The sequence below is a fragment of the Coloeus monedula genome, assembly GCF_965178545.1.
Source record: "Coloeus monedula genome assembly, chromosome: 1".
NCBI lineage: Eukaryota > Metazoa > Chordata > Aves > Passeriformes > Corvidae > Coloeus > Coloeus monedula.
The window spans coordinates 90,969,895-90,989,024 of NC_138781.1; the positions used below are offsets into that span (position 1 = coordinate 90,969,895).

A 19,130-nucleotide genomic window follows, 5' to 3' on the forward strand; every position below is an offset into this window, starting at 1 on the left:
GGAGGCGGGGGATATCCCGGCCGTTCTCCGTTCCCGCGCCGGGCGCGGGGAGGTCTCCTCGGGTCGGGGGAGGAGGGGCGGCGCCGCGCGGCCACGCGGGGGCGCTGCCGGTCCTGCGCGCGGCGCTGGCGGGTGCCCGTGCCGGCCGCGGCATTCCCGCTGCCCGCTCGGCGCGCAGCGGCCGGGAATGGGGGAGCTGCTGCTGCTGCCGCCGCTGCTCTGCCCGCGTCCCGCGGCTCCGGCGCCGCCTCCTCCTCTCTCGGCCTGAAGCGCGCTCGCACTCGTGGATCCCGGCGGGGAAGGGGCCATGGGCCGCCTCCCCGAGGCGCGGCGGCTGTGAGGCGGCCGGCGCTCGCTCGGGGAGCCGGGGGGAGAGGCTGCCGGCCAGCCTGCGCCGGGGAAGGGAGTGCCGCTCGCAGCCGGCGGCGGGCGCGCAGGCAGCACCTCGGTGCCGGTGACTTCGGGGTGCCGCTCCCCGCCCGCGCCCGGCCACGGCGGTGGATGGATGCGCCATGGCCACGCTGGTGTGCCGGGTGCAGCTGCTGGATGACACCGACCCCTTCAACAGCACCAACTTCCCCGAGCCCACCCGGCCGCCGCTGTACACCTTCCGGGAGGACATCCCGCTCGCCACCCAGCTGGCCGGGGTGCACCGCCTCCTCCGCGCCCCGCAGAAGGTACCGGGGGAGGGCAGGGGGCTGTGAGGGCGGGGGGGCGCCGGGCGAAGGGCAGCGGCCTCCCCGCAAGAGCCCGGCAGCGGGGAGCAGAGGCCGGCGGGCGGCCCCCGGCCCCTGCGGGGCGGCAGCCCGGGCTCCGCGCCCGGCGGCGGGGCTGCCCCGCCGGCTCCCGTGCCCCCGCCGGCGCTAGTCCTCGTCCCGGCAGTATCGGCGTGTCCGTAAGTCCTGGGGAGAGGCCCCGGGAGACGGCGGAGGGGTTTCGTCTGCTGCTCTCCTGTGTTCCCAAACGCCCTCAAGGGCAGCTACAGTCTCTGCTTTAGCTGTAGCTGCCTCACGCTTTCCCCAGGAGAAGAAAATCCCCATCAAACCAAAGCCCAAGTTGGATATCAAGTACTCGGTGCCCGTCCTTCGCTAGCGTTGTCTGGGTACCTGGGGATACTGCGGGTAAGGTGGTGTGTCGGGCCAGGCGGGCTGCGCCGAGCGCGGCCGCGCCGGCAGGACCCGGGCTTTGCCGTGGTGAGGTTTAATGAGCCAGGCAGTTCCAGCCGGGGCTTTGGTAAAAATAGCAGTGTCTGCTGCCCTTGAAACAATCGGTGCTGTTAGTCCCTCTTGCGAAGAACTGCAGCATGGCCCTTGTCAAGTCTTACCTATCTCTTCTTGCATGCTTCTTCTAATACATGTGCTGGCATCTGTAGCTCTGCCCTTGAAGTTAGGCACCCGAGCTTTAGCCTTGAATTTTTAGTTTTCAAAGCAATGCCTTTGATTGACATAATAATAATGTCCTTTCATTATTATCTCGTATCTGCGCATTAGTTCTGCAGAGTGCACCAAAGAAGAAAGGAAAAAATGCCCACTTTTTTTTTTTTTCCTACGAAGTAAAAGTTGTAAAACTTTTATTTGCTCTGTGATGAAGTGGGAGGAAAATACTCTCTTAACATCACTTGTATTATGCTCATGGGAGCCTGCGGTAAGATGACAAAGGGCTGTGTGTCCCCTTAGATTTAAGGATATCCAAAACCCCATAAAAGTATTTCAGAGAAAAGCTCATGTAGCAGACAGAAGTTTTGCATTTGTAGAACGGCTTCCTTGCATAATAGTTTCCAAGGATACAGCATCCAGTGAACAGAGCTCTGCCTAAAGCACAAAAACTTTGGAAGCTCTTGGTGTGCTGGGTCAATTCGGTTTTCATGGGCTCAGTTGTCCCCAATTCAGAGAGTGGTCCCATTGTTTTCAAGGGAGGCTTTTTTTTTTGGAGTTAGAGCTAATTAAAAGAAAGGCAGGATGGATTCTGACACCTGATGAAGTAAATAGATAATTTAAAATCTGGATTTAGCGTTAATTCAACCTCATTTTCACTGCCTTATGTTTTGCTTTGCTTTGAATACTTTCCTGGCAATTTTTTATAACTTTATATACTAACACCACCACCACCTTGGTTTAGTGTTTTAGGAGCCGTCCAAAATCCATGACCACTTTTATATGCTTAACTCCTGCCCAGTCTTTCTGCATGCAGCATTTCTCAAGTTTAATTTATGTTTGGAAAGTGGACTTGCAAACTTTGGGTGAGAGATGACCTGTGCTCCTAGAGGTGGTGTAAAGCTGGCTATTGAAAGATAGCTGCTCTGCTAGAGGCAAGTCCTGGCCCAGTGATTTGTTAATCTGAGGTTCTGGCTCTCCCAAATATTTTGTTTCTGTTGTGAGGGTGTAGGCAGGCTCATTGAAATCTGCTTACATGGTTACAGTTGCCTTTGTGTTTGCAGAGCTACTGCCTCTTTCTAGAACTCCTTAATTATGTTTCTTGGCTATCTCTTGGCTTGTACAAGGTAAAAAAAAACCTGAAGTGTTGATTAGACTTGTTTACCTTTATTCATTATAAGGAAAGCATATTTCCTTGTTTGCACTTGCAATTAGGGCAGCATTTCTGTGTTTGGCATTACATCTTTGTGCCCATAATTCTGTAGAATAAACGGATCTGTGTTGCTTTCTTCTGGTTTTTTTTGGGAGGTGGGCATATTCTTTCTGCAGCTTTTCCTCAAGACTGTATTCACTGGTCAGTAGAAGTACACCGCATTAGTTGACTAACGAGAAGAATTTTGCTCCATTTCACCCAGAGATCAGGGCAAACTCTGTGATCCCAGAGGAATGCAGCTGTCAAAGCAGAGCATAGGTTGAAATTCAGGTGTCGGTTCACATTGACACATCAGAGGTTTGATTGATTTATTACTTTGAAAATTAGTGAGCTAATGGATTGATGGTCCATTTAGTATCATCACGGTGACCAGTGCAAAATATCTTGAAGCAGACCTAGGAGTTTCTAGCTCAAATGGTGTCCCTGCCCATGGCAGGAGAGTTGGAACTTTAAGGTCTCTTCCAACCCAAGCCTTTCTATGATGATGATGAAATGCATAGGAACACCAATGTCTAAATAATTTCTGAAGTCTTATAAACTGTTGGCCTTTTTGCCAGCAGGTTTGAATGATCAGTTCTAGGTTTTTATCCAGCAAGTTTTAAGTTGCCATCTCTTGACTTAGATGAACATTCACTTACTCTCTGAACAGAGCTGCCAGCTTGTTGCCTTCACATCACTGGATGATTTGCACATCTTGTAGATGATGTGCTGCTGTGGGATGTACTTGAGAGGATGAAGTCAGTAGCAGGAATCCAGCTCACTTCACTGGGGTCAGATTTCGCCATTGCTGTCTTGAAAGTAGTAATGACGACAGTGTGGTGACGGTGGTATTTTTGTAGTTAGTAAAACAGCTTGTATATTGCAAATCATTGTAAGTTAAACATTACAGACAATTATTAAGAAAACCATTTAAAAAGTAAACGAAAAATGCTTTGACATTAAGACCTGTCGTAGTATGTCATTAGTAGCTTTTTTGCAACCAACAGATGTTCTAGCTTGACTCTAGCTTGATTGATTTCTTCAATCTAGTTCTTTGAAAGTACAGCTCAATTTCACATGTTGTTTTTACTGCTTCTTTTCTTTAAACTTACAATTTTACTTGGGTCTAGATCTACAAATTGTCTTCTGAGCAGCAATGTTTTTAGATCCTTACGGAGGTTCACAGGGAAGTTAAGAAACTGAGTTCCAAGCATAATGTCTGGGATGGTCTTTAACCACCCTGAATAATGTGGAGCACCTAAGCTGGTTGATAGGGAAAACTGCTAAGAAGAGTGTCTGCAATCTTTCTTTCACTTGGAGTGAAAGAATTGTATCCTTCTCCCTCATCTTTTTTTCCCTGCTTCTCTCTGTGCACATACCTTTCTCTACTGCAGCTTGCTGTTCATTGGGTTGTGCTCAGTTCTGTCTGGTGTGCACACTGAGCCTCATGGGGCAGGGCACTGCCATCAGGAATGCTTGTTTCAGCTATCCTCCATGGTTGTGAGTGATTTGGTTCTAGATGATAACACACCATCCTAGTTGACAATGCAATGAAGTACCATAAATTCTGTTATGGTATTTTTAGCCACATCTACAAATTCTTGCTGAGTAACTACGCCACGTTGCAGAGCTTTTGTGGGTTGGCTATGTAGATTTGGCTGCCTAAGGTGCCATTTTGAATTTGGCTTTTATTGTTTATGAGGATTTTAGGTCACTCTTACTGTTTGTTGTATGAAGTAGAACTGGATCTAGTTTGGACTCTGATTTCAGATGTCCCTTTTGCCCATTTTTGTGAACCTTGGGAAAATTAAAACTGGGTCTAAATTTGTGGTTCAGGCCCAGTGCCAATAATGCTCTTTGAATCTAATTTGGTACATTGGGTTTGTTGGTTTTGAATTGCTTTGAGTTACTTGATACTTATGACTTGCTGACATAGGGTCGCTCAGGAGAGCAGCTATATATACATGGCCGATGTCAAGTGGTGTGCTTTTTTTAGAAATCTTCTTCATTATAACTTATTCACATAATTACAGCATGCAAAGTATGTTGCCATAGTCTGTTTTCACATGCCACAGTCGTCTTCAGTGTTGGGGCAGCTCTGTAAGAAATACATCTTTACAATAATATAAGACATCACGCTGCCTAATTTATCAAGAAAACGTAATTTATATACTTTGTGTGACAATGGAAAGCAACGAAAAAAAACCCTTTCCATGCATTCGGTGTACTGGTGGTGATGATGGAGAGTTATAGTGTCATAAGGATAATTGTTTTGACCTCTTGTTCCCTCTGAGAAAACTGCAGACAACTACTGTGTTTAAATCTGTTTAAGAGTTTGTAATTAGGAACAGTGTAATTCAGAAAACAGTGGTATAAGCAAATAAATCCAGTGAGCGCTAGAGGGATTGAAGAGTTTCATTCATAAAGAAGCCATCCACATTTCCGTCTTCAGCTGCTGTGATTTAGCCCTGCATTAAAGTCAGGGCTCACTCTGAGGCATGGTGTGATGTAAACTGATAGCAGGGGTTGTTCCAGTGGTTGTGTCCTGGCATGGAGCTCAGCTCTGGCATTGAACTCTGTGCCAGGCTATATCCTGGCAGCGGTGTCAGGTTTTCTGAGAGCAGTAAACCTACCAGCTGGCTCCTCTTCCCTGGGTTTCCTTGGCATTAAGTAATAATGTAGAGGCTAGACATAAAAAGAAGAAAGTATGGTTTGGATCCTGATCCTGATGGAGGTACTGGTAAATAGAGCAGCTGTTCTCTGGAGAGAGCATTTTTGGGTTAGTCCATTATGTCATTAATAGGACCTGAAGAATAGAAGATGGAAACTAGGGAAAATAAACCCACACTTAGGGGAAACTGGCTGATATCTTCTGCAAGTGTCGCTGCTGAGGACTGGGAAATATTTTAGTTGAGAGCTGTCAAGACACATAGGTCTTTCATGTTCTCCCTGAGGCAGGTGGACATCAGCCTTTTTTCATCCTTTGAGAGAAGAGGGGATTTAACACAATGGTTGTTTCCAACAGGTTTCCAAAGTATTCCTACCCTAATTAAGTATTTCTGGAGCTGACAAATTCCTGTGCTTCAAGAGATTGACCCTGTAGCAGTCACGTGTGCTTGAATTTTATAGGCAATTATTTATGAGGGCAGAGGAGGGTAGGATACTGCTCTGTCTCCTGACTTGACAGCACAAGCTGCATCAGAGTCCTGTGTGAAGCACACTTTTTTGGGGGAGTATAAAAACCCGCCCTAAAGCACAACTGTGAAAAGCGTCTCAGTCTCCAACAGCGTACTGTCTTCTGCCATGTGGGCCTTCAAAGGAGAAGAAATACCTGTAGAACAGATACAAAGTAATTGTCAAATGCTGGGCTTTACCTCTGGCAGTTTAAGGTAAGATGCCTTTGAAGTTCTTGCAAAGTTCTTCTGACAAGTTACGGTTTGGACAAGTTGTAGTTCAGTTCAGTTGTTTGATCTAGGCTTAAAAGCTGTGTTGTAAAAGCAAGAGCACAGATCTATCCCAGAGATTCCTGACTTTGACACCTCTCTTGCAAGTCACTCAGTTTGGCTGATCACAGCTCAAGTGTCTTCGTGGAGCTCCGTGTCAAGAATAATAGTGAGTGTGCTGGTAGTTCTCAGGATTCCACTTAATTTTTAAATCAATGATTGGTCAGATGCAGCCTCTGGAAACTCACATCACCCTGTGTTTCCTGGAGGTTCTTAATCAAAGAAAGGTGATAATTAGGAAGAAGTCCAACCTTGGTGTTATCCTATGACAAATCTCGTACTTGCAAGTTTTGCAAATTTTGATGTTTTCTCTCAAAACCAGTTTGTAGATACCTTATTTCATCCAAATTCTTCTTGCGTGAAAATTACTAGTGGATTTACTGAGCAAGAAACTTAAGATGACTGCAGTTCATATCTATGTTGGTGAAGGAATATTCAGAGATGTGGGACTTGGCATATTGCAATCTCTTCTTCCTGTGTTGTTCTAAATAAGAACAAAAGTTCTCATGATGTTTAAGAAGAGTTTTCCTAGTGTGTCCACAGCCATCCTACCTCTCCAGTATTAGGGTGTAAATGACAGTCCCTTTTCCTTCTGTCTGATCTCACTCACTGGGTTGTGACGATGAGCATTACAACCTTTGTGCAAATAGCAGCTGTGCTGTAACTCACCCATCCATCACATTATCACTTATGACAACCCTGCTTGGTTTTGCAGTCCACTTCTCTGTCTGGAATTCAGCCAGGACAGGTTGGTACTTCTACTCTTTCAAAAGGTGTTTTGTATTTTTCAGTGACCCCAAGTGGTCTGGGCTGGGGCTATACAGCTCCTTTGGTAAGTGCTGTTTCAGTAGGCTGTACTCATGTGCTAAGATATTACTTCATTACCAGCTCAGAGGAAAGAGTGCCAGCTACTTAAACGTCTGTCATCACTTTCCACACAACCTGGATTGTGTTATATTAACTTTATATTGTATTACAGTTATTAATAAGACAGCAAGGAATGTTGTTACATATTTTTAGCAGTGGAGCAAGTTGGAACAATAGTAAGCAGTGAGCTTTCTAGTAGGCCCAGCTACCTAGAAACATCTGCAACCATCTGGCATATGGAACTGTTGAAGTAAAGGTCAGCAAAATTTGAAAGTTCACTGTCCATGTAATCAGCTTAACATGTATGTACAACAAAAATACATTGCAGTTTCCAATTCCAAACAGTTAAAAGGAAGTCTGTCATTCCGAGCATTTTAAGGATGCTTTAAAATAATAAAAAGAAATGTAAAAAAAAAAGGCTTAGAGACCTTTTCCTTTACTTTCAGTATGACTACTTGACTTTGGAAGTCACACTTCTCAACTGACCCTCTATCTATTTTGTGAGGAGGGCATTTATTTATTTTATTCCAGAAAGACCTGCAAAATTGCTGATTTTGGTCCTTCATGCCTAGTTGCTATCGTTAAACATGGGCAATGTATTATTATTAATCTTTTGGTCATATCGGTCATTATTTTACATGGTAGTGATCGTTAGGCTGAACAGAAAGAATGGGGTGACTGAAAAAGCAGCTTTGTCTTCTTTTAGTTCTAGTTCTAGTGGGGCTTTTATGACAAAGCACATATACTTCTAAAAATGAAACTTGGACAGTGTTGTCTTGTGTTTACTAACAGTTAAACTCTTGATATTAGGATGATAAGAAGAAGCTGCATAAATAAACAAGTTGTAATACAAAGTAAAGTCAGGTATGTGTGATTACCTGCTGTAGTGGGGGATTGTGTACAGCTTGAAGCTTTGTGTTCACCAGCTGCAGAAGTAGTAAGCTGTATCTCGTGCAGTTGTATTGCTTTAACTGTAGTGATACAGATAAACCAATACACATTTCCTCTTGTACACAGCATGCGTGATTATATTGGAATAAAATGCACTTACAGATAGCTTCTATTTCCCTATTTAGGAAAGAAAGAAAGTTTACCTTCATCTTGGTTTCTGTGTTGTCTTTTCTTTTAGAAGCTACAGACTACGCCAGTTAAAAATACAATTTTAAGTAACTTTGATATTGGTTAAAAAATAAAAATGAGGGCTGTTTCAGTGCTGTTCCTTGAAGCTAGTTGCTTCAGATTTACTAATGAGCCCTTCAGTCTTTGTAAGTGAAATTGAGAAAATAAGTGTTTTCTTTAGAATTGTAAATATACTATTGCAGCCACAAGTAGCAGCATCAGAGGTAAAGCAGCTGCTCCGGCTGCTGGTGAGATGCCTGTTGATTTTGTGTTTAGGCTTTTTTTGATGGTTGTGTTATCGGCAAGGAGAAGATGAAGTCCCTGGACTCTGTCTGGTGGGGTTTCTCTGCATGTTCAGTGTGAACCACCTGGCATTATTTGGGGGCCGGCAAAGAAGGCATTTGCAGCTCTCATAGCTGTGCCAGCCAGGTTGCTTATCTAAGGGGTCATATGCCAGGTAAAGGCATAATTGAAAAAGCACATTGTGTCTGCTTTCTTACTTCGTTACTGCAAGGCTTGCAAGGAAAGAAAAGTGGAGTATGCAATCAGGAAACCAACAGGAATCTCATCTGTGCTAGTGAAATGCCAAATGGGGACTTGTGCCTGTTTTTTGTCAGTGTGGAATAAAAGTTCTGAGTTTTCTCCAACTGCCAGTGATGAGCCCATTCTAGCTATGGGGCAGACATAAATAGACTTCTAGTGCTTGGAAAGACTTGGCATTTTATGGGAAGTGAAGAATTTGAAAAAACTACATATCTATGCTCTGTTTATTACCATTCTGCAGCATCTGGCCCTGGAGCATGACCTTTGACTCCACACACAAAGGGTTGTTATTTTCCCCTTCAGCTCTAGCATTGTGAAGGACTTGGCTTGTGAAAATCTTGAGTCCTTTGCCCTCTTTATAGGAGGCCTTGGTGTCTCTGTTAGGGAAGACCCTTCCAGGTTTGCCAGGCAGAGAATTAAGGATACCTGTTTCAGGTTCCTGAAATTGTGAGGTTTGCCTGTGCTGCCCTGCCTCATAGGCAGGCAGGACCTCTTTGTCTGACTATTGTCTATAAATAGTAAGTGAATCTGCAGGATTTTCTTTGTGTTTCGGTTTGGGTTTATTTATTTTTTTTAAAGTTGGTCACTTTCAAAAGGGTGCAAGGACTGGCAAGCTTGATAGTGATGAGTGCCAAGGAGATGCAGATTCATGTATGTCTGGGTGAAACTGTGCTGGTCCTAAGGCTTTCTGAATTTCTGAAGTCCCCCTCATGAGGCACACTTCATCAAACTCCTTCCTTTAGGCATCTTTATAGGAAATTTTAATGTGATTTGAAAATGGGTGTTTTTTAAAAAAACTCTGTTCCTGAGGAAGAAAAGGTGCTGCTAAATTACAGTTTGTGCTTTTCAGTCTCTACATGTGTTCTTTTAGTGTTTTCATCATTCTTTTTCAAGTACTCTACCATGGTACTAATTGATTCAAGCTTCAGTTATAAATGCAAGCGGCCTGTAACGCCAGTGACTACAAGTAAGGCAGGCAGGCTTCATTCACAAGTGGAAAAGCAGTGTATAAGTGAAACATGGTATTTTATTTCAGACAGACATGACTGATTTATCCTGCATTAGCATTCAAAATGATTAATGTATTGCAGTGATCATTGCTGGTCACAGTTAAAGGACTATCGTCTTACTGTGAATTTTTTTGTTCTGGTTTGATTATAATACATGAGGTGGTTTTTTCTCTGACTATAGAAAGTAGAAAGAAATGCATCTCTTCCGGGTTTGGTATCCACAGTTTTGTTTGCCTGTGAGCTGATCATTCCTGTAGTGTCTTACGTACAGCTTTCATTTTATACTACAATATTCCTCATTATTTTTGCTTGGTTTTGTCCCCTTTATTTTTGCACAGAAGTGAGCTTGAAATACTGGAAGTAATGCACTTAGATTTATTATACTTGCCTTGTAGACAGTAAAGTGTTCTTGTTTAGATGCTGATTTCAATTGTTGGTTTTTTTAGCCTAATTAAAAAGTCAATTTGTCTGCAGTAGTGTTTCAGCTACTGTATGGTGGGTTTACTGGATGTTACTCTGCCTTACGTGTGCATTACTGTAGTTACACTTCTTCTGGACTGAGCTTTGTCTGGGAAGAAAAAAGTAATTTTTCTGACAAAGCTGAGAGTTGTGGGGGAAAGTGGTGGAAGAAAATCCTCATCTTTCAGAAGTTAAAGAAGTATACTTTCTGAGACTTAAGATGGGTTTCTCAGTTTGGATGCTGCTGAATTATGCCTTTACGTTTTCTGTCTTCTTAATGGATCTTTTTTTTTTTTGCTTAGTTTTGAAATGTGGATGAAAAAGCCACCAGTTATGAATGTGAATTTATGTTAAGCCTAGGTTTTGCCCATATCATTGAGTTTCTGAACTTATTATTCAGAGACTCTGAATTTGGTTTTTTTGGTGCCTTCATTTCAGTTTGCTAAAGAGATGTGATCAGCACTCAAAAATGTGCCCTTTGGAGAAATGACCACCTTTAGTAAGTTTGAAACCTGGAAGCTTGTTATAATGGGAGAATTATCTCAAGATACAGAATTCTTTCTTTGCTAGTTAGATGTGCCCATAATTTATATGCGCATTTAGCTTGACAATCCTCAGAATAGGCACGTGTTCCTTGTAGTCTTTTTCTCTCTCTCATCAAGGGGTTTGAAGGAAGTATTTCCTAATGGTCGTTTGTATAAAGATGAAGAGGATACTGTTTAGGCTACTTTTCAGAGGCTGTATCAAAAAAGATTAATGGTCCTGGGAAGGTGGTAATGGAACACAGCCGTACTCTTCCTCACATCGTTGATTAGTATCCAGCCATAGTTTTAGTGTATGAAAGCCTTTACTGTTCGATGACTCATTTAACTATATCCTAGAGAATAAGTGATTGCATTGTGGTGTCACCTTTTTTTTGTTGTGATAGCCTCAAAGCATTAGATCCTATAGGTCTGAAGTCTGATGCTGTCTGTTACACAGCAAGGTTCTTTTTTCAAAAATTTTTTTAAAGTCTGTATAGTTGGATGGGAAGAGCCTGAAAATGTGACTCCTGAAGATTAAAAACCCAGCAAGAGTGTTACATTTTTAAATAATAGTTTGCACTTGAATGTGTGAAAGTATTTTGGCTTGAAAATTTAAAATATTTTTCTTTGGTGTTAGGAAAGACAGATATTTAGAATCATCCTTGCAAATTTTGTAACTGCTACCTCAGCACAAGAGTTCGGGAGAGCACAGGTTGAGGACAGAGTTGTCTCCTTGTTGGCAGCATTCTTAGGCAGGATTGAAAGGGGCTGCTCAGCATTGGCAAAGCTAAAGGCATCTGAACAGCTGCCAATGGAGGTAGAAGGATATTGATTTTCAAGGTTGCCAGAATGTTGTCTGTCTTTCATAAGCACTAAATCACATTGCAAGGAATTGGGGTAAAACTGTCATTTGTTTTAATGTTTTGCTTTGTGGTCTATTAACAGCGATGGGCGAGATGGGAGTGTGTGCTCTGCCAGTAAGGGATTGGCTACCATGAGGCAGCTGCCTTTCTGGTGCTGCTCCTCCCAACACCGACTCCAGTTTGCCACCACGTTCTCTCAACCTGTTTCAACATGTAATTGCATTGGCCTATATACAGCAACGTGGCTGTCTTGGACTTTAATCCTTGCCATTGTAAGAGTGCTGATTGAATTGCAGGCTAAAAATAGGCTGTACTCAGACATGCTGTGTGCTATCAGTTGCACTCTGCTTTGGCAGTCTGTTGGTAACATGACATAATTAAAAGTTGACAAAGGCCATAGGCAGAATGCTGTCCCATGATTTCTAGGATTTAATGCTTGAAGAAGGTATTTTCTTAACTTGATGAATTTGGCTCACATGGTTACAGCTCAAATAAATGACCTACTATGCTATTCTTCGATAGTTCTGGTAGGCTGTTGAAAGAATGTCCTTGCTTTAAACCCATTCTTTAGATTGATGTTGCTTCTGTGGGAAAGCCACTGGTGATAGACCATAGCATTTGGAAATCATTACAGCTAGGTGTGATTTGAGTGACAAAAAGGAGATTAGAAATATTTTTCAGTGCAGTGTAAGTTGAGCTATATTTACTTCCTTTATGTTATTACGGTTTGTCATTGATATTCCAACAAATATTTCAGAAAGATATATGCAGCTGACAAGAGGGAAATAGCTTACTATCTTGTGAGTATTCATCAGCTAGTGTTATTTTAAGAAGTTTCAAGGGAGATTGATTAAAATTATGCTTTCATGTTCTTCATCCACCAAATTAGATTTCTTGAAGTAAAAACAGTAATCTAAATGTCTGAGATAATTAAGCACCAATTCATAAAATATGGCTTGAAGAAATACTTAAAAGGAAAAAGAACCCAACCTTTTTTCCTCAATGAATTCCTCTGAAGGAGCTAGCATGGGATGAAGATACTCAATCTCTGCATTGAGTTGTTAATATCAGGGAAGGGAAAATAAGCTACAAATAATTACTGTAAAAAGATTACTTTCTTGGACATTTGTGTGTCTACGTAGATGCAATCAAAGTAATATTAATCCTGCCTTGTTTTCTCATGTTGATTCTTTGTCCATTTCTTCAAAATAAGTCAAGACTGAAGTGTGTTCTGTAGGTGACTCATAGGTTATTATTGAAGCCATGCCCCGTGGTACTTTTTAACCAGCTGGATGTTTGACAGTTTAAATAAAGTGACTGATTTCATGCTGTATTTCCATGTGGCTACTAATAGGTTGTATGGTTCAAGTTATTTCTGAAGGCAGGTTTCTGAGACAACCAAAGACTGATGGAGTAGGGTGAGGGTGCATGATAAGAAAGACAAGAAAGTCTATAAAGCTTTCCTGGCCCAGAAACAAGAATACAATCATGAGCAGGTTGCTAGCCAAATTTAGTATCTCTTATAGACTGTGCTTCGTCACTTGTAACTTTGTGAATGGGTGTTATGTCAAGATACTTTGTAGGAGAATTTGTTCTAGCAAACCAAACCCCTTGTTTATTTTTGGATATCTCTTAAATATTGATGGGATTTGTTGTGAGAAGTTCTAATTAGCTGCTTGAGCAAGTCTGAGTGATTTGGCTTGAATGTTCTTACCGTAGCCTGTAACAGCATAGTTGTGTGAATTTGACTCACGTTTGCTGTTGCAGTGGAACCCGTTTTGGCTTGACTGTAAAGCTGTCACCACTGGGCAGACCTGAGTGGTGCTCATATTAGTGTCTGCCTTTATGAGCTACTAATGGAAACGGAAAACCCTATTTACCTAATCAGATGCTATTGAAGCTAATTACTGTGTTTAGTTTGTTTTTCTTGTGGAGAAGGGAGGTGAGTGCAAATCCCCAACCACAGAATGTTTATACAAACACAGGAGGTGTTTGGGCAATTACAAAGGCCTGTGTAGCAAAGCAGGCTATATGGTTTGTGCCATGTCCCATTCTTCCTACCCATCCCCTTTCTGCTTTTCAGTATTGCATCCTGTGCTCCATCAGAAGGCACAAGCTCAGCTTAAAACTGATGTGGGTTTGTGAGTTGCTGTGAGTCAGCCTCCTCAAGGAGACAGATTTTGGCTGTTGATTGTAACTACTTTGTTACACTTGATGGGTGACACCATGGTGAAGGGCATTTTGTGCGTGGGACAACTGTCTTGAGTAACCAGGGCCTGCTCCTTTCTTGCGCTATTACTCCTCACAGGTAATAGAGGAAGAAAAGTGTGTTCTTTTTCAAGAAAAGGGCTATTTAAAACCCATAAATAGCATTGTAAATGCTTGATTCTCAGAATCAATTTCTGGACAGCCATCTATGAAAGGGATGTGGGTGTAACCTCCAGTGCTAACAAAAGGATAATCAAGTAATGAAATTACATTTAAACTGTGCAGTACAACCTCATATTAAAAGCCTTGTGTATTCCCATCCATATTCCTGAGTTATGGTTGAGAAGCACTTACTGTTAGTTGCAGAGGTGCTTGCAGTGTGTCACATAAAGATGATTTGTTAATTTTTTGAGGTCCCTGAGTGAAGAGCTTCTGTTTGAAGTAGAGAAGAGTTGAGGCTTTGAAGCCCATCAGTATAGAAGGGCAGAACTGGTAGAGCTACTGTGCTAGACCAAAAGGCAGAACCAAACAAAACCCTTGTAATACAGACAAAGCCTACCTCACCCTCAGATTTAAATCTGTGTTTGTATAGATGTATAAAATTAATAATGCAAAACATATTTTCTTTCCTGTATCTAGTCTTGGAAAATAGCCATTTCATCTTCCCAGAGACACGAGAGGTTTTGGAGCATGGACCATTGTCTCTCTGGGTGCAGGAGCAGGTGGGTTGATAGAGGAGAGCAGTGCCTGAGATTCCAGGAGAAGCATTTCAACTGTTTATCTCCTAATGGCAAAATTGGCATGAAGCTTAAATACCAACATTACTGCTGCAGATTCTAGAGTTTATGTTTTGTTTATGTAGTTTTCCTTTGAGTGTTATATTACAACCTTAGCATAGTCTTCTAAAGTCATACAGAACAAAGTACTAAGCTGATGAGCAGTCTTTTATTGGCACCTTGTTTTGTTCTGGTTCAGGATAAAGAAGGTTTGTACTTAATCTATTATTTTATGATTTGGAGGCAGGGGAATTATTTTGCTGTCTTTAAATTCTTCTTTGGAAGCCTATCCAACTTCCCTGAACTAACTTCTTTATTTCAGCCAACTCCCGAGAAAACTTTCACAACTCATTTCACAAATGAGTTGGTATCCAGCTGTTCTATTTGTCTGGAGGAAAAATTACATTTACGTCATGGTCTCATCAGTGTCAGAGCAGCAAGTGTCTAAAGTTACTGTGAGGAAAACTGGCTTTTTACTGTATATTAGGTGAAACATATTTAAGCCATGGTTTTAATATACTAGTCCAATGTACTAAAAACTCCCAGTTAGTCCAATAAAACTGTATCTATCTAGATGGACCTTTTTGTCTCAAGTGTAAACCTAATGTGTTTGAAAGTAGTTAGTTGAATGCTTGTTGGAAAAGTTTTTGGGATGAAAAGCCTTACAGAATTTGTCAGGGTAGTCATGTCAGTACCTGCTTAAGCAGTTGATTTTTGAACAGGGCTCTCACCAACGTTCAGTTTCCTTTGCCTGAAGGGATCTATATCTCCATTCCTCACCTCTAAGGAGAGGGCTGTCGCTGTTAAATGTGGACCATTCCACATCTGTATTAAAAATAGAAATCCAACATACAGGACATTGTTGATGTTTGACAATATGACCCATGCTTCAAGCTGGAGTCGCCCTAGTTTTGGAATATTGAATTCCATCATTCACACAAGGAAGGTGTTAATGAGACTTCCCTTTGGGATGTACTTCTTTTAATGGGCTTAAGAGGATTCTAACTGTCATGTTTCCTGTGAGAATGTTACTGATATTTGAAATTACATTAATGAGTAAGACCTTGGTTTAAAAAGCGGTGTATATTTTTTCTATTCAATTCAAGTCATTTAAATTAAAGAAAGTAAAGAAGGAACATATAAATGGGAACCTAAGTAAAGATATCATATTAAATTAAACTTTTCATTTGAGATCAAGATTTTTTGACCTACCTTCAGTTTTTGGGAGAGACCGTAGAAAATGAATGATGGGAAGATATTTGTTTGCAAAATACTTGCTGTTGAATGAACCCATCATGTTGGCATATGCAGTGACATGTAGACTCTCTAGATACATAAGGTTCTCTCAGCACAAATATATTTTGGTTAATTTTAGTCTTATTTAACAGATTGTAACAAGACAGTTGTCAAAAGGTGGGGATATTTTCTCCATGCTCTTGATACACAGTGTTGGCTAAAACTTTGACTCCAGATCTTATAATGATTACTTTTGGTATTTTCCTGTGTGTCTCCATAGCACAGTGGTGAATGACTGGTACTTGAAAGCCATTTTCCTACTTGCTTAGCTATCTCCACTGAGGTTTTCTAGATATGGGTCAGAGGAGACATTTTTCTTGCAAGTTTGAATCATCATGAATTGGATGTGGTGGCATAGTGGGCCATGAGTATGGCCTTAATATGCAGCTCAGCTGGATTGTCAAACGGTATTTTTCCAAGAGCTCTTTATAGTGAAATAATGGCTTAAACAGTAAGTTTCTGTGGTAACACTATCCTTGTGTAAATTACAGTAATTGTTTTACTATTCAAACCCAGGGTACCTTTTTCAAATATATTGTAGATACAATTTGAGTGAATGATGAATGAACATTTAGTGCCTGTATGCATGCTTTTTTCTGCTTTTTCTTGTGATTATGTACTTCTGTTGTCTCTTACCTCTTTGTTAGTGGCTTTTGATCATGCTGTCAAATTATTCAGTGTTCATAACATAAGAATAAGCAGCTTCTGGTTTATGCTTGTCTATTGAACCTGGTAGTTCTTCTGCTTTTTCTTTTTCCTGGAAAAAGTAAATACCCCTATTTGGTATTGCAGTGATTGTTTTGTTGCAGGCCATCATTTGGGCTTATAATAACAGTCATCCAACAACTGCTATAGGCTTTACATGAAATTTGTTGCATTTTTTATATTGTTTTAGGTTTGCAAACAAATTAAATGCTACCAAAGAACACAGAAGAATGTGAAGCTGGACATGTTTAAGGGTAACTCAGCAGAGTGGTTTGTCAACCAAAAACCCTCCCAGCAGAAAATCAGCCATAGCTAGTAATGAATATAGATTCATTTCTCTTCACATCCTGTTGAGATTTCAGCAACCACTATGTCTATTCAGGCCAAAGCAGGGTCAACTTGTCATCATGACACCGTTGTTTAGCAATCAGGGCTGATCTTTCTGGGGTGGAAATTGCTGAATGACTTGATTGCACCCTTTGAAAGATGATCATGGTGTTCCAAAAAGGTCTATGGCTGGGGAGAAGAATCTCTTGAATGTTTTATGTGGAAATGTACCACTGTTCTCAATTGACTTGTGTCACCTGGAGCTAAATTCCAACCAAGGCTGTAGTGGGAGGGAAGTATGGGTACCTGGGTTAGCCTTTGCCATGTTATGCACTTATATACTGCTGTTCTCTTATATGCATTTCTGCAGTAGGACCCTCTTTGCTGTGTAAGCCTTGTTGTTGTTTTATGGAATCAGTTTTCTGGTTTGGTGTCTCACCAGACAGTGTGACTGAGAGCTGTTTCTGTCACACATGCGTGAATGGTTGCCTTTGCTTAGCAGGGAACCCTACTACCCCCACAGCTCACAGGGCCATTAAGGTATACAAATACCTTTGCATTTTAGACCATCTCAGTACTGAAAAAGTACTGATGAAAAAGTTACTGCATATGCCCAACAGCTGAGATCTTTAATCCACTGTTTGTAAAGCTAATGAGGGGAGCCTAATGCTGGGGCTGAGAGATCCAACATAAGCTTAAATTGCAAAGCTTCACGTGCAGGATTTCTGTCTATCATGTATTTTCAGCATTCTTGGCTTTTGTTTTCAGTGATGGACTTTGAGCTGTGACTCCCCTCCAGCATAAGGACAAAGTTACCACTTACGTAATAATAGCAAAGTATAGTAGAAATTGACTGCAGATCTATACCCGAGGCTGTTTACAATCCCCCACCCCAATTATTTAATAAGTGGTTTCTAAAGCAGGACTGTTATTCACTAGTAATCAATATTTTCATATGGTTCTGAAAGGGCAGTCAGGACAAATGAATTGCGTCTATTAACTTTTCTATTAGTGCATAGGGTTTGCAGTTACTCATCCAGTTACTCATCAGTGCAATTTCTAGTTATAAACATAATGCAATTTCATATCATAAACACTATGTCTAATTGGAAAAGGCGAGAGAAAAAGAGAAATCTCATAGGTTTAATTCTCTTATTAGAAGTGTTTTGTGCTCCAATGAATGTAAAATCAAAAACTTTTGTTAGTGCAGCTGAAGACACAGCTTTGTACATTTGGTCTTATAAAAAATATAAATCAGTTAAATATTATCTTTTCTCTTTGTGTTCAGGAAAAACAGCTAATTGAGACAAGACTGCCTTCAGAGCTCTAGCTCTGAAGATACTCTAAGCAAATCCTTCTAAATTGTGTTGGCAGAGCTTTCTGCTTTGCTCTGAGATTCAGGAGGTATTGAAGATGATTCCATGGAGATTTATGGAAGATCTGTGCTTATGGTGTAAATGAGAAGTTGGTGTAGAACCATGAGTATGATAGAGACCTGACTCCTGTTTCACTGAGAACGCTTTTTTGTTTGCTCCTAAAAATCAGAACCTTCATCTCTTCCTGCTTGATGTAGTGGGTTGAGTTCGAAACTGGGCGGAAACACCAATTAAATGTAGTGGTTTTGGTTCAAAATATTCATTACTTACTTATTTTCCTTCTGTGAGATAAGAATTAGGAGAAAAGCAAAGCAGGCACAAACCTTAAACAGTTGCAGTACAATGAAAGAGCTTTATTGCTAATAGAATTAAAAGTAAAGAGAAAATAACAAAATTAAAGCAAATCCCCCTCCCCCCCCTTTCCAGCACTTCTCTCCTTTTACCCAGCTCACACAAAGGATAACAGAACATGGGATGTTAGTCAGTGTTCCAGTTCTTGAAAAGTCTCTCTCTTATGCTTAAGGAAAAAAGGGTTTTCCTTCAGTTGCACGTGGTTCCCAAAGTGCCACCAACGGCAGATCTGCCCAGAAACAAACAATCTGCTGTGTGTAGAACATCTCTTCCATGAAAAATCTCACAGTTCCTTCACACTGCAAAACATGGGCCATCACATGGGGTTATTCATCTTTTTAAGGATAAGTTCTTTTGGCCTGCACACAAAGGCTTTTCTTTGCCACAAGTTTCTAACAGCCTCTTACTACTTCTGTATAGCCTGGCATAAGCATTCTTCACAATTTTCACAGGCCACACGTGGATTCTCCATCCCCCCATGTACTTCAAATGGATTAAAGAGACAAACAGTTTGTGGTATTACAATTTCTTACCACGGCATGCAAGAAGGTTTTTTTTTAAGCTGCCCGCCAGAATCGCGGCACCGCCCTCTTTTCTCCCGTCGCCATTTCCAGCTCCGTCCCACGGGACTCACTTCT

General features: G+C 41.4%; 1 protein-coding gene across 4 annotated transcripts in view; it reads left to right on the forward strand.

Annotated features, from left to right (window-relative positions):
• The first annotated feature begins 327 nt into the window (after window positions 1-327).
• Window positions 328-19,130, forward strand: part of FHOD3 (formin homology 2 domain containing 3) — a 386,114-nt gene continuing 367,311 nt past the window's right edge. For all 4 annotated transcript variants that reach the window (XM_082288796.1, XM_082288793.1, XM_082288794.1 and 1 more), the window contains exon 1: window positions 328-677. In XM_082288796.1, coding sequence (XP_082144922.1) covers window positions 513-677 — 165 coding nt within the window. In that variant the 5' untranslated portion in view covers window positions 328-512. The remainder of the gene's footprint in view (window positions 678-19,130) is intronic.